The 11,311-nt window shown below is 53.8% G+C and overlaps 4 protein-coding genes across 4 annotated transcripts; 2 read left to right on the plus strand and 2 right to left on the minus strand.

The window, feature by feature from the left end:
* The first annotated feature begins 353 nt into the window (after window positions 1-353).
* VTC4 (Vtc4p) lies at window positions 354-4,522 on the plus strand. Its single transcript, XM_076642237.1, has 18 exons — window positions 354-399; window positions 546-575; window positions 644-657; window positions 762-902; window positions 975-1,206; window positions 1,286-1,343; window positions 1,449-1,479; window positions 1,559-1,620; window positions 1,781-1,922; window positions 2,076-2,136; window positions 2,204-2,361; window positions 2,437-2,671; window positions 2,759-3,072; window positions 3,145-3,210; window positions 3,282-3,908; window positions 3,975-3,992; window positions 4,061-4,246; window positions 4,333-4,522. The coding sequence occupies exons 1-18, from the start codon at window positions 390-392 to the stop codon at window positions 4,435-4,437; spliced, it is 2,490 nt and encodes an 829-aa protein (XP_076492829.1). The 5' UTR covers window positions 354-389; the 3' UTR covers window positions 4,438-4,522.
* A 36-nt stretch (window positions 4,523-4,558) lies between these two features.
* On the minus strand, window positions 4,559-6,359 carry BDY24DRAFT_444719 (uncharacterized protein; the record flags this gene model as incomplete). The annotated part of the gene is made up of 5 exons (XM_076644869.1): window positions 6,005-6,359; window positions 5,879-5,899; window positions 5,370-5,769; window positions 4,711-5,283; window positions 4,559-4,571 (listed from the first exon to the last, which is right to left on the minus strand). Exons 1-5 carry the CDS (start codon window positions 6,156-6,158, stop codon window positions 4,559-4,561), a joined length of 1,161 nt encoding a protein of 386 aa, XP_076492830.1. The 5' UTR covers window positions 6,159-6,359.
* Window positions 6,360-6,570: 211 nt separating this feature from the next.
* On the plus strand, window positions 6,571-9,083 carry BDY24DRAFT_402576 (uncharacterized protein). Its single transcript, XM_076642238.1, has 10 exons — window positions 6,571-6,609; window positions 6,680-6,843; window positions 6,944-7,011; window positions 7,137-7,229; window positions 7,310-7,380; window positions 7,449-7,879; window positions 7,950-8,328; window positions 8,402-8,487; window positions 8,566-8,773; window positions 8,849-9,083. The coding sequence occupies exons 2-10, from the start codon at window positions 6,707-6,709 to the stop codon at window positions 9,029-9,031; spliced, it is 1,656 nt and encodes a 551-aa protein (XP_076492831.1). The 5' UTR covers window positions 6,571-6,609; window positions 6,680-6,706; the 3' UTR covers window positions 9,032-9,083.
* A 73-nt stretch (window positions 9,084-9,156) lies between these two features.
* BDY24DRAFT_402579 (Gfo/Idh/MocA family protein) lies at window positions 9,157-11,273 on the minus strand. The gene is made up of 7 exons (XM_076642239.1): window positions 11,215-11,273; window positions 11,046-11,115; window positions 10,669-10,969; window positions 10,470-10,569; window positions 10,227-10,367; window positions 10,148-10,166; window positions 9,157-10,033 (listed from the first exon to the last, which is right to left on the minus strand). Exons 2-7 carry the CDS (start codon window positions 11,092-11,094, stop codon window positions 9,525-9,527), a joined length of 1,119 nt encoding a protein of 372 aa, XP_076492832.1. The 5' UTR covers window positions 11,095-11,115; window positions 11,215-11,273; the 3' UTR covers window positions 9,157-9,524.
* Between the last annotated feature and the right edge of the window lie 38 nt (window positions 11,274-11,311).

An 11,311-nucleotide genomic window follows, 5' to 3' on the forward strand; every position in this document is an offset into this window, starting at 1 on the left:
GAGTACCGGAGCTCAAGATCTCCTCCATCTTCCTCCTCTCACGAGCTCTCGAGTCGGGGAAGCTCGTTGCATCCGAGTATTGTTCCAGACTCGGAGAGAAAGCGACGAGCGAGCGGTTCTGACGCGCGACACGAGCTTCATTCTTCTCTTCCTGCTCCGTGAAAGTTTTTCTCTTGCAACTTTTCGAAAGCTCGAGCAATTCGGAACTTTACAAGCCTCATCTTCGGATCTAAAATCTTCTCAAAGTCGCGGAATCCTCCAACGACGGCTGCTCTCTGACCAACGTGCGTCCCTGTTTCGTTGAGTCGGCGTCGATCTGTCTTGACCTCTCCTCCTTCGTTTTCGCTCTCAACCATCAACTCGCTTCCCCTTCGCCCTTTTTCTCCGTCATGAAGTTCGGTGCGTACCTCCCTCTGCGACGATAGCTTGCTCGTTGATCTGAGCTCTCGCTAGAAGCTCTGTAGGAGCTCAGAAGGGGAGTCAAACAAGAAGCAGAGGAGCTCACTTCGCTCTCGCTCCTTCCCTCCCTTCTTTTTCTACCTCAGGACTCCGAATCGCTAGCTCTCTCTATCCTGGTAAGTCAGCTCAATCTTCTGTACTATCTGTACATCACTGAGCTGAGCTCCTTTCCTTATCCTCCCAGAATGGCAGCACTACGTTCGTTCTTTCCCGCTTCCTTCCCCGCCTGCCCTTCCTTCCCTCCTCGCTTCCTCTGCTGAAGCTCACCTCCCTTCCCCTCTCTGATGCTCTGCTCGCTACAGTATCTCGACTACAAGGGTCTGAAGAAGTTCCTCAAGAAGCGAACCGATGACGGACGAGACTGGACGGACGTTGACGAGTGCGAGTTCATCAGAGAGATTGAGACTGAGCTCGACAAAGTAGCTGGTTTCCAAGACCAGAAGGTACGTCTCCTCCCTTCCCTGCCGCTAGGGAAGAACGCGAAGCTCATATGCTCTCTGGTGTTTCGTCTACAGGCCAAGGAGCTCGCTCGTCGAATCCGAAACGCTGAGCACACCGTCCTTCGACTCACCGCCGACCCCAACCTCCTTGTCGACGACGAGGTGGACGACTTTGAGGCTCAGCAGTCAAAGTTCATGGTTCCTGGAGGATCAGACGATGGAAGCGATGACGACGACGACGACGATGATAGCGACGACGGGAGTGTCGATGCCGTGGAGGAGAAATTCAGAGCTTTGGAGGAGGATGGTGAGCTTCGTTCAGCTCCTCCCTTCTCTTCCTGCTTGGGATGCTCATTCCTCTTCCACCTTTCTCCCTGCTCTTACAGTCGCCATTCTCGTCGCCGATGTTCACGATCTCGCTCTCTTCACCAAGCTCAACTACACGTGAGTAGTTCTTTCGGCCTCCTTCTGTTCAACCGGCGCTGCTCGTCCTCCAACGTACCTGTCCCTGACCCTCCCTTCCCATTCTTCTTTGCCATCCCTCTCTAGTGGTTTCATCAAAATTATCAAGAAGCACGACGTATGTTCATCTTCGCCGTTTTTGTGGCTTGCTCCAGCCGTCGCTGACCCTTCAACATGCTGCTTTCGTCCGTCTTCAGAAACAAACCGGTTGGGATCTCAAGCCCAGCTTCAGTCAAGATTTCCTGGACAAGACGCCTTTGTGAGTCTGATCTCGACGTTTTCGAGAGCTCTGCACCGACGGATCTGGCTCTCAGGGCGTCTCCGAACTTCCACGACGCCTGGCGTTCGAGTCGTTTCGTCTCTTCTCTCTGGCCTCGCTGACCTCCCTCCTTCTCGCTCCTCCTTCTTCTTTCACACAGCCATACCTACAACTACGATTCCATCATCGTCAAGCTCTCGAAACTCTACGATCTTGTGCGAACGAGAGGTCACCCCGTCGCTGGAGACTCTGGAGCTGGAGGAAGTCAGAATGCGTTCGTCAGGCAGACGACCAAGTACTGGGTGAGTCGCACCTTTTCCCTCCTCTCCTCTTCTAGTTTTGGCAGTCAAGGGAAGGTCAAGACGGGGTAGCAAGCTGGCGTAGCTGGAAGATGAAGGTCGAGAAGTCGGCTCGACGCGGACGCTGACCGCCTTTTCTTTCTCTTCGTTCTCCAGGTTCACCAAGACAATATCGTTCAACTCAAGCTCAACATCTTGAAGCATCTTCCTGTGCTCGGTAAGTTTCACGTCTACTTGACAAGAGGCTGTTGGAGGAAGCTGACTCCTTCCGTCTTCCCTTGCAGTCTTCGATTCGGAGAAGGACTTCGACCCTTCCGACGCTGCTATCACCTCCATCTACTTTGATAACGACGATCTCGAGCTGTATCTTGGTCGACTGGAGAAGACGGAGGGAGCCGAGGCCATCCGAATGAGGTGGTACGGAGGAATGGATACCAAGCAGGTGCGTTCGAGTCTTCTCCGTTTCTGTCGAGCTCATTTCCCTCGGAGCTGATCATCTTCGCTTCGTCTCTTTCAGATCTTCGTCGAGAGGAAGACCCATCGAGAGGACTGGACTGGAGAGAAGAGTGTCAAGGAGCGTTTCGTCATCAAGGAGGGAGAGCTCAACAACTTCCTTCACGGTCGAATGACGATGGACGACCAGCTGGACGCTGCCGCGAAGGCGAAGGGAAAGGATCTCAAGGACGTCGAGAAGGTCAAGAGGCTGGCGAACGAGATTCAGTATGCGATTCAGACGAGGAAGCTTCGACCTGGTCGGTCCTTCTTTTCCTGTTCACTTTCCTTCGACGCGTCTCTTGGAAGCTCAACTGACGATGGTTCCTCCTCTTTCCCTCTTTCAGTCATGCGATCATTCTACAACCGAACTGCTTTCCAGCTTCCCGGAGACGCTCGAGTTCGAATCTCGCTCGACACTGAGCTCACGATGGTTCGAGAGGACGACTTTGACGGACACGATCGAACGAACGGAAACTGGCGACGGACCGATATCGGAATCAACCCTCCCTTCGATCAGATCGCTAAGGAGGACTCGACAGCCTTCCCCTACGCCGTTTTGGAGGTCAAGCTGCAAACTCAGATGGGTCAGGAGCCGCCGGAGTGGGTTCGAGATCTCGTCGCCAGTCATCTCGTCGAAGCCATTCCCAAGTTCTCGAAGGTGAGCTAGCTTCTTTTCCGTCTTTCCACGAAGTCAGAACTGACTTATTCCTTCTTTCTCCGCACCCCTCAGTTCATCCACGGATGTGCTACCCTTCTTCCTGAACGAGTTGCTCTCATTCCCTTCTGGCTTCCTCAGGTACGTTCCCTCCCCGAGTTTCCCCCTACGTCCTTCGAGCATCGCTGAAATCCAATCCCTTGCTTTTCTAGATGGACATCGACATCCGAAAGGAGTCTCGTCATGGAAAGGTCGACATCCACCGTCCTCACACCAACTCCTCCGCTGCCGGTTCCTCCAACACCTCTCCCATCACCGACTCCCCTCAAACCCTCGAATCCGAACACATCTACCACGAACCCGTCTCGGACGGAGAGCAGAGCGATGAGGAAGTCTACACCAAGCTCGTCACCGCCGCCGACGAGGCTCGACGACTCGACCTCCCCGAAGGATCCCAACTCGAACACAACCAGGCTCGTCTCTTCCGAGAGAACAAGCTCAGGGAGGAAGCCGAGGCTCGATTCGCCAACCCAGAAGCCGAGAGCTCCTCGTCGATACCCAACTCATCGGACGCGCCGGTCCACCCTTACAAGTCGACGGAGGACAGGGAGCGAGCCTTCCACGTCGATCCCCTCGCAGGATCGAGGCAATTCGATACCAAGTACTCGTCGATGCTGGATACGCTGGGACTCTCGAAGCTCTTCCACACGAAGCAGCAGAGGGAAGAGGCTGAGGCGAGAGGAGAGAACGACGAGGAGGTTGAGCCTGAACCCGAGATGGTTCGCTTCAGTGCTCCTGCTGGGAAGAAGATCTCGGTGCCCGTAAGGATTGAGCCCAAGGTGAGTTGTATTTCTCATTTTGTCCTCAGTCGAACTCGAAGCTCACTCTCCCTCCTTTTCTCTCAGGTCATCTTCGCCAACGAGGTTCGTCGTCGCTCGATCCTGCCCTTCTTCCAACCTCTCTCTGACCGTTTGTTCGTCTCTTCTCACAGCGAACCTTCCTCAAATGGCTCCACTTCGCCGTCCTCCTAGCTACCATCGCCACCGGTCTCCTCAACTTCGTCTCCATGAAGGATACCGCTGGAGTCTACTCCGCTTTCGCCTTCACCATCTGCGCCCTCGTCGCCGTCGCCTACAGTGCTGGAGTCTTCCTGTACCGAGCTCTCTCGTTGAGGAAGGTGAGCTTTAGAACCTTGCCCTCCATCTGTTTCCTCCCCTTTCTTCTCGCTGACTCCTCCGTCTCTTCGTCTCGCCTTCTCCTCAGCGACTCGATGCTCGATACCACGACCCTTACGGACCTACGATGCTCGGAGTCTTGGTTCTTTTCGCTGTCGGAACGAACTTTGTGCTTCGTCTGAGGGAGTTCTGAGTTGGGTTAGGTTTCTAGGGTTCTCGGTGAAGCGGTTATTCTTTACATGCGATCTGGTTTCGATGAGACGTGTTCTTCTTCTTCCTTGCTCTTTTGCATCAGTGAGAAAAAGATAACATCATCACGAGAGAAAGCTAGCAAGGGAGAAAAGGAATTGGAAAAGAGAAGAAACGGTAACGGAGAAGCCAGCTCGAGAAAGAGAAACGGAACAGGGAAACGAACCCGAAAAAAACGAGACGCGACGCCAACCCACTTCAAGCCCTTTCGACGAACAACGCATCAACCTCCTTCCCAAGCTTCCTCCTCTCAACACTTCCCAACCTATGAACCCTCAACCCCGACCCGTAAGAAAAGACGAAAGCGACTCCCTCGCCCTTCTGACCCTCCCTGATCACGATCTTTCTCATCTCCTTCAAAACCTCAACCAACTTCCTCAGTCCTCTCTGGGCTCTCGCTTCCTCAGCCTTGAAGACTCCCTCTCCGAGCTGATGCTTCTCGATGGAGACGAACGTTCCTCGATCGTGTTTGGCGAGGAAGAGGTGTTGGGTTTGGGAGAAGAAGAGTTGCGGGAAGGTTGAGTTCACACCGAAGGCGGATCTGTAGGATCGGGTTTTGAGTTCGACGATGGAGGTTTGAGGAGTGATGGAAGACTTGGGTTGGAAGACGTAGGAGAGGGAGGGGTGGGTGGGGAAGGGAACCGGAGTCGAGGAGGACTTGGAAGCGACGGAGAGGGAGCCGAGGAGGGAGGTGATGTCGTCGGGATCGCTGCGTTTCCTCAAGGACTTGACGGGGATCTGTGCGTCGGCCTCGAAGCGAACGAGAAGATTGAGACCTCCGAGATTGTAGCTGTCAAGAAGGGAAGGGAAAAGAAAAGAGTTCGCAGAAGCGAAGTCAGTTTCCGCGTCGCGTCTTTTGCTCGACTCGGAACTCACTTGACCATTCTGTGATGGTGTCCCTTGGACCTCTCACATCCAGAAACCTCTGTCGTAGTAGCCCTCTCGAACTCGTGTCCGAATCCCTTGAACCCGCTGCTGGAGTCCATCGTATCCTCTTCCCATCGAGTCAAGCACATCGTCCCCTTTCCTCCCAACTCCGCGTCGATCCTGAACGGTTTGAGGTCGTCGTCGTTCTCGATCCATCGAAGGAGCTTTCGGCAATTGTTCCTATCTGTGATGACGTCCAGAGAGGAGAAATTGAACTTTGGATCGAGGAGCTGGATGGTGGTAAAGATGGGAACGAGAGCGTTGAGTTTCAACGGGAAGAGTCGATGGGTGTTCTGGTCGATGAAGGAGGGAGGAGTGTCGGCCTTCACTCGGAGAGGGAGTCGAGGATCTGGGAGAAGGAAGAACGTGTCCGTTGGTTCGTTAGAAGGGAGAAGAAGGGAAGAGCAAGGAAGAGAACGTGTCAAGGAGGAGAGGAAGAACTGAAGCGACGGACGAACCGTTCCAGATGGGAGCTCCCCCTTCGTTGCGGCGAAAGGAAACGTGCAGGAGGAAAAGAAGACGAGAGAGAGAATAGTTAGCAGCAGCTCGTGAGAGAAGCAAGAAGGGAAAGGGGGGGAAAGAACCTGGGACAACGATGGTCGGAGTGGAGGACTCGAGCCAGTTGTAGCTTCCGACAGCTTTGAGGTCTTGAACGGCGACTGAGATGGCTGGCTCCGAAGTAGGGATTGGGATGGTGGAGATGGTGGAAGAGAGTCCGTTCTCGATAGATCGTCGCATAGCGGGCAAGAGTGAAGAAACGCACGCGAAGGGGAGGGAGAGAGAGAGTGTGGTGGTGGTTGAGAGAGAAGGACAGAGAACAGCAACGCTGTTTTTGAAGGGCGGAGTTTCCTATGATCAGGTGACTTGGAGAGCGGATCTGAGGCCGAAAAGGGAGGAGCTAAGAGAAGGGAAAGGCAGAAAGCAGGGGGAGGAGACGACGAGCGACTGAAGGGTCGTTTGAAGTCGAGAGGGCGGCGAGGTGAATGATTGTATGCCGCTAGATGGTCAAGAGTATGCTCGATAAAGCTTCTTTTGAGAGTCCCAAGTCCGAAGCAAGCAACCCCAAAGGTCCTCAGAAGAGAAGATGGCCGTCGGAAGCGAAAGAGCTTTGGACGAAATGAAGCTCGTTCTGGCGACCTTCACCTCTCCACCCAACAAGCACGACAGCTGCTTCCTTTTCCACGCACCAGTGAGTACTAGATGGAACTGTGAAGCTCGTGGGCATGCTGTTGATCTCTTCTCGACTTCGCTTTCGTCAGACTTCGCGATAGCCGGGTCAGAGGACGATGAGCTCCTCCACCTCCTCCCTCGCCTTCAAGGTCGTCTCGTTGCCTTCCTCGCAACTCAGTTCGGAAGCAGAACTGTTGATTGAGATCAAGGAGAAGCTCTCTCAAGATGCATCTTGTAGGGCAAGTGATATCCAGTCAGTCATTTCCTTCCAAGTGCGAGGCTGAAGGGGAAGGGGAAAAGGAAAGGTCGAGCTGACCTTGCATGAGCTGACCTTTCTTTCCCTCCTCCTTCAGACTCACCGTTGATTCCTTCTCACAAACCGAGCTTTACGGTCGTGCTCAGTTTCAAACTTTGCTCTGCTGTGAGTTCTAAGATCGACCGAGGACTTGGTCAAAGTCGCGTCCCTTTTGATCGAAGGGAAGGAAGAGAAGGAGCTTCAGGCTGACCTCGACTTCTTCCCTTGCCGTTGATCTCGTTGCTTTCCAGGCGAGCGAGCTCTCGTTTCACTTCAGCAGAACGGACAGATGATCCATTACACGGAGGAGGATGCGATAGATTGTTCGGTCGAGGTTGTCGAAGGTGAGTGTGCTTGAGAGGGAAGGGGGAGAATGTTGAGCTCGACTCTTTTCGTCGACGCTGACTCCCTTCGCGTCTCCTAGACCACAACGAAGACCCCTACTTCTTTCAAGAGTCCACGATAGAGGTTCAGCCTCTTCGCTCATACATCGATGTGAGTCTCAAGCCTTCGTGTGCTCTCAAACGCAGTCGAAGCTGACCTGACTCTCTCGTTCGCTTCAGTCCATCTCCCTCTTCAACACCTTTCGCTCCTACGGTCCAATCTCCAAAGTCAAGATCGATCTTGAAGCCACACCTACAGGGAATCTCGTTCGAGTCGGAACCCTCGCATTCAGTCACCCCTCCTCGTCGTCAGCAGCCATCAACTCCGTCAGAACCAACCCTCACGCCTCCGACCCTTGTACCCTCCAAATTACCTCGGACGCGTCTGAACCCGGATCGAGACCTTGGAAGGATTACGAGGACGAGCAGGAGCTAGAGGAGACGATCAGAGAGAGCTTTCCTGAAGCAGTAGAAGTCAGGGTGGTTGGGTTCTTGAGCGTGGAGGAGGAGGTCGTTGGATTGGCTCGATATTCGAGTCTCGAAGAGGTGAAGCAGGAATGGCTAGGGAAGGTGACCTTGGGATCTCTGGGAGCGGTACTAGTCGAGCAGCTGTAAGTCTGAGTCTTCAGTGGACTAATTGGAACAGCTCGAGCTTGACTTCTTGTTTGTGTTCGTTCACAGTTCGTTGACGGACGGATGCGTCCCTCTTCAAGCCACCTCCCTCTTCTCTGCACCTTCGAGCCGAGACCCACGCCTCGCCAAACCACCTCCAAGACGCGTCCAACCTCCGTATCATCCTCCTTCCTCGGAATCTCAACGTCCTCAGCCGTCGAAATCACCTTCCAAAACACCTTCGAATCCCGTCGCCAGCGGATCCTCCCAACTCTCCAACAACCCTGCCCTCCTTCCTCAACCTCAATCTCAACCTCATTCCTTCTCACAACCTCCTTCCTCGTCTACTTCCCTTCAAAGGCCACCCTGGAAATCGTCCCTCAAACCGTACGAGTTCAACCTGGCTCCGACGAGACCTCGAAGAGCAGACGAGCCTCTCATCAACGAGGTGAGTTGTCTTTTCTCTTCGTAACCCTCCCAGAAGGATCTGTCTGACCATGTTCCATCGTTCGAACACTCAGAGCTACGCTGTGTGCGAGCTTCCTCCTGGAGACGCCGAGAGACGACGCGACGTCGTCCTCTCTTATCATGGCCAGGAATGGCCCGAGTGAGTCCTTCTCCTCTTCCTTCTTCGCCACACAAACCTACTGACGTATTTCCTTTCTCCCTGGCCTATTTTTTTTAGCTTCTCAACGATGGACATTCGTAAGAGGGACGATATCTCGTCGCTTGCGTCTCGAGAGATTCGACACAAGGAAGAGCAATCAGCTCTCACCAAACGAAGTGTACAGATCAAATCCGAGGAGCTACGAGTACTCGAGAGCTCTTGGGCAACCTCCGATCTTCCGGAACCTGGTCAGGAGCTTAGCGATTCGGAGAGACGGGCGATGGAAGTGAGCTTCCTTTCCGTTTCCCTCTCCTTCCTTCTGCTCTGCTTTTCTCCGAGCTGACGACTTGTTCGTTCTCAGGCTTCTCTCGTGGATCTTGAACTCGGACTTCAAAGGCGACAGCGACACGACGACGCTCTCCTTCACTTCATACGGACGAGAGAAGACCCAAAGTCGATGTTCGCCACGTCTCCTCAACTTCTCACTTTCGGTGGACTCGGGATCAGCAAGAGAACGAAGGCTTCAGATCCTCGCGTCAAATAGCTATTGCGATTCGTAGATACCGTCTCGTGCTTCTTCAGATTGATGCAGCGTCTTCGAATCTCAGGGAAGTGGGAGAGCGAACGAGACGCGTCGTCTCAACACTCAACCGTCTGGCGTTGCTTTCCCCTCCTAAGGTCATTTGATAACAGCTGATACGCCTTGTACATTATTTGGTTTGCTTCGGTTCTGAAAATTTGGGGTGAATGCGCACGCAAGAAGATTGGGATTTCGACGAGAAGAAGGGCAGCGCGAAGCTTTGGTTCGACTCGAGCTGAGTGGGTTTCAACTTTTACCTTTCTTCCTCCTTGACACCGTATTTACAGAGAGCTCGCTTACTTACCAATGCACTCCTCATCCCTTCGATCCTATCTTTCGTCTCTTTCTCTCTTTCCGACGCGTCGCGAGCCCAATCAACCATCTCATCCCTCTTCCATCCTCCCTTTCTCGAGAAAAGCGTATCAAACCCCCCCACCACAAACCTCAACACCACCTCTTAAACTCTAGCCAACTCTATCAAATCCACCTTCCTCCCCTCACTCTTCAACCCACTCTCAATCAACACCAAATCCTTCAGGACCTCCTCCGGCCTTCCCACCCCATCCTCCTCCGCTTCCCCCCCTCTCACCCTCCTAAAGAAACTCCCAAACTCGCCCTCCACACCCTCGTTCCCAAACTTGTCCTCTTTCCCTCCGACCAACTCGCCATCCTCCCCAAACACCTTCAACACGAACCCTTCCCCTTGGACCTGATGAATCTCCAACCAGCCCTTCTCGGAAGCGGCTTCAAAGAGCGGTTGCGTGACGGGTTTGTTCTTTGGAGCGGCAAAGGTGAGGTAGAAGGTTCCGATGACGCCGGAGGAGAGGGTGAGGAGGGAGGTGAGGGTGTCGGTTGGGGCGAGGTGAGGGAGGGTGAGGGAGGCGTGAGCGACGAGGGTGGAGGGTGGAGAGGGGAGGAGGAGTCGGAGAGCGGCGGCGGAGTGGACGCCGCCGTCTAGGATGAAACCTAAGAGTGAGAGGAGAGGGAGGGAGAAGGAAGAAGTTCAGCGAGGAAAGGAAAGGAGACGAGACGCGTCGAGACGCGAGAGAGTCTGACGAGTTTCGGAACAACGGAACTCACCTCCTTGGTAGGTTGGGACCTACATACCAAATACACTCAGCTTCTTATTCAAACGAAAGAAAGACGACAACGGACTCACCGTCCTCCAACTAGTCGAAATCCATCGACTCCCCTCCTCGGTCCTCGACGAATTGTTCCAAGCGAAACTCCTCAACTCGCCTTGCTCCTTCGAAGCGAGAACCTTCTTCGCAGCGAGAAAGACGGGTTCCATTTCCCAATTCTACAACACACATCGAAACGAAGAACGAAAACGGTTCAGTCGACGAAGGAGGGAACGAAAGAAACTTTACGAGAGCTAGACTAGAGGAGGAGGAAAACTGACCTCGGCGACTCTCCAGATGAGCCCTTTAGGAGCGTACTTCTCGTTGTAGGTCTTGATGAGAGCTTTGGCGGTTTCGATGTCTTTGGCGATGGGTTTCTCGCTGCAAAAAAAACGACGACGAGCCAAAAGCGAGGGGAACGGTCCATCTCCCTCCTCGTCCTCCTCTCTCTCTCCTTGCTCCAACCCCAACTCTACTCACCTCAAAACATGCTTCCCAGCCTCCAAAACCTTCAAAATTGCCTCGGGAATCTGAGGAATCGGCAACGCGATCAAAACCGCCTCGACGTCCTCCCTCTTCAGCAACGCATCCAAACCCTCTTCGCCATCGTCCGAGTAGATCCCAACGTCTTCGACTTTGAAGCCAGGGAGCTGCTCAGAAGCTTCTTGAGCGAGGGAGGTTGCTGAGGAGGTGGAGCGGGAGTAGATAGCTTTGAGAGAGACGAGAGAAGAGTGAGGGAGGAGGGAGGGGAGGTAGGCTAGTTTCGGGAACAGACCGGCGCCTGGAGAAGAGGAAAAGGGAAGAAGGATGAATAAGTTGAGAGGAGAGGGAAGAGAAGAGGGACGAGAAGGATTTACCGAGGATGGCGATTCCTGTGGGAGCGAGGGGTTGCTGGGAGGAGGTCATGGAGATGGGGTCAATGGTGAGCTTTGGATCGGAGGGAAGGAGGTGTCCGAACGAGGAAAGGGAGGTCAGTTTGGACGGCAGCGAATCGAGACATCGAGGAGCAGGGTGTAGAGGACCAACGAGGATGAGTTTTTCCAAGTTTTGAGAGCGAGAGAAGGATGTAGGTGGAGGAAAAGAACAGGAACGTCGAGGCCGAGGACGGAGAAACAGTTTGGTC

This window comes from Mrakia frigida (genome assembly GCF_051309035.1).
Source record: "Mrakia frigida strain ATCC 22029 unplaced genomic scaffold BDY24scaffold_41, whole genome shotgun sequence".
Lineage (NCBI taxonomy): Eukaryota > Fungi > Basidiomycota > Tremellomycetes > Cystofilobasidiales > Mrakiaceae > Mrakia > Mrakia frigida.

Bases quoted from the DNA above. Each gene is read 5' to 3' on its own strand.
- BDY24DRAFT_402579 (XM_076642239.1), bottom strand. From the start codon at position 11,094: ATGACCTCCTCCCAGCAACCCCTCGCTCCCACAGGAATCGCCATCCTC. The intron at 10,570-10,668 runs GTGAGTAGAGTT...TTTTTTTTGCAG, and splicing joins GCTGGGAAGCATGTTTTGAG to CGAGAAACCCATCGCCAAAG. The intron at 10,368-10,469 runs GTCAGTTTTCCT...TGTGTGTTGTAG, and splicing joins TCATCTGGAGAGTCGCCGAG to AATTGGGAAATGGAACCCGT.
- VTC4 (XM_076642237.1), top strand. The intron at 2,137-2,203 runs GTAAGTTTCACG...CTTCCCTTGCAG, and splicing joins GAAGCATCTTCCTGTGCTCG to TCTTCGATTCGGAGAAGGAC. The intron at 3,073-3,144 runs GTGAGCTAGCTT...CGCACCCCTCAG, and splicing joins CCATTCCCAAGTTCTCGAAG to TTCATCCACGGATGTGCTAC.
- BDY24DRAFT_402576 (XM_076642238.1), top strand. From the start codon at position 6,707: ATGAGCTCCTCCACCTCCTCCCTCGCCTTCAAGGTCGTCTCGTTGCCT. The intron at 7,880-7,949 runs GTAAGTCTGAGT...GTTCGTTCACAG, and splicing joins GCGGTACTAGTCGAGCAGCT to TTCGTTGACGGACGGATGCG. The intron at 8,329-8,401 runs GTGAGTTGTCTT...TCGAACACTCAG, and splicing joins ACGAGCCTCTCATCAACGAG to AGCTACGCTGTGTGCGAGCT.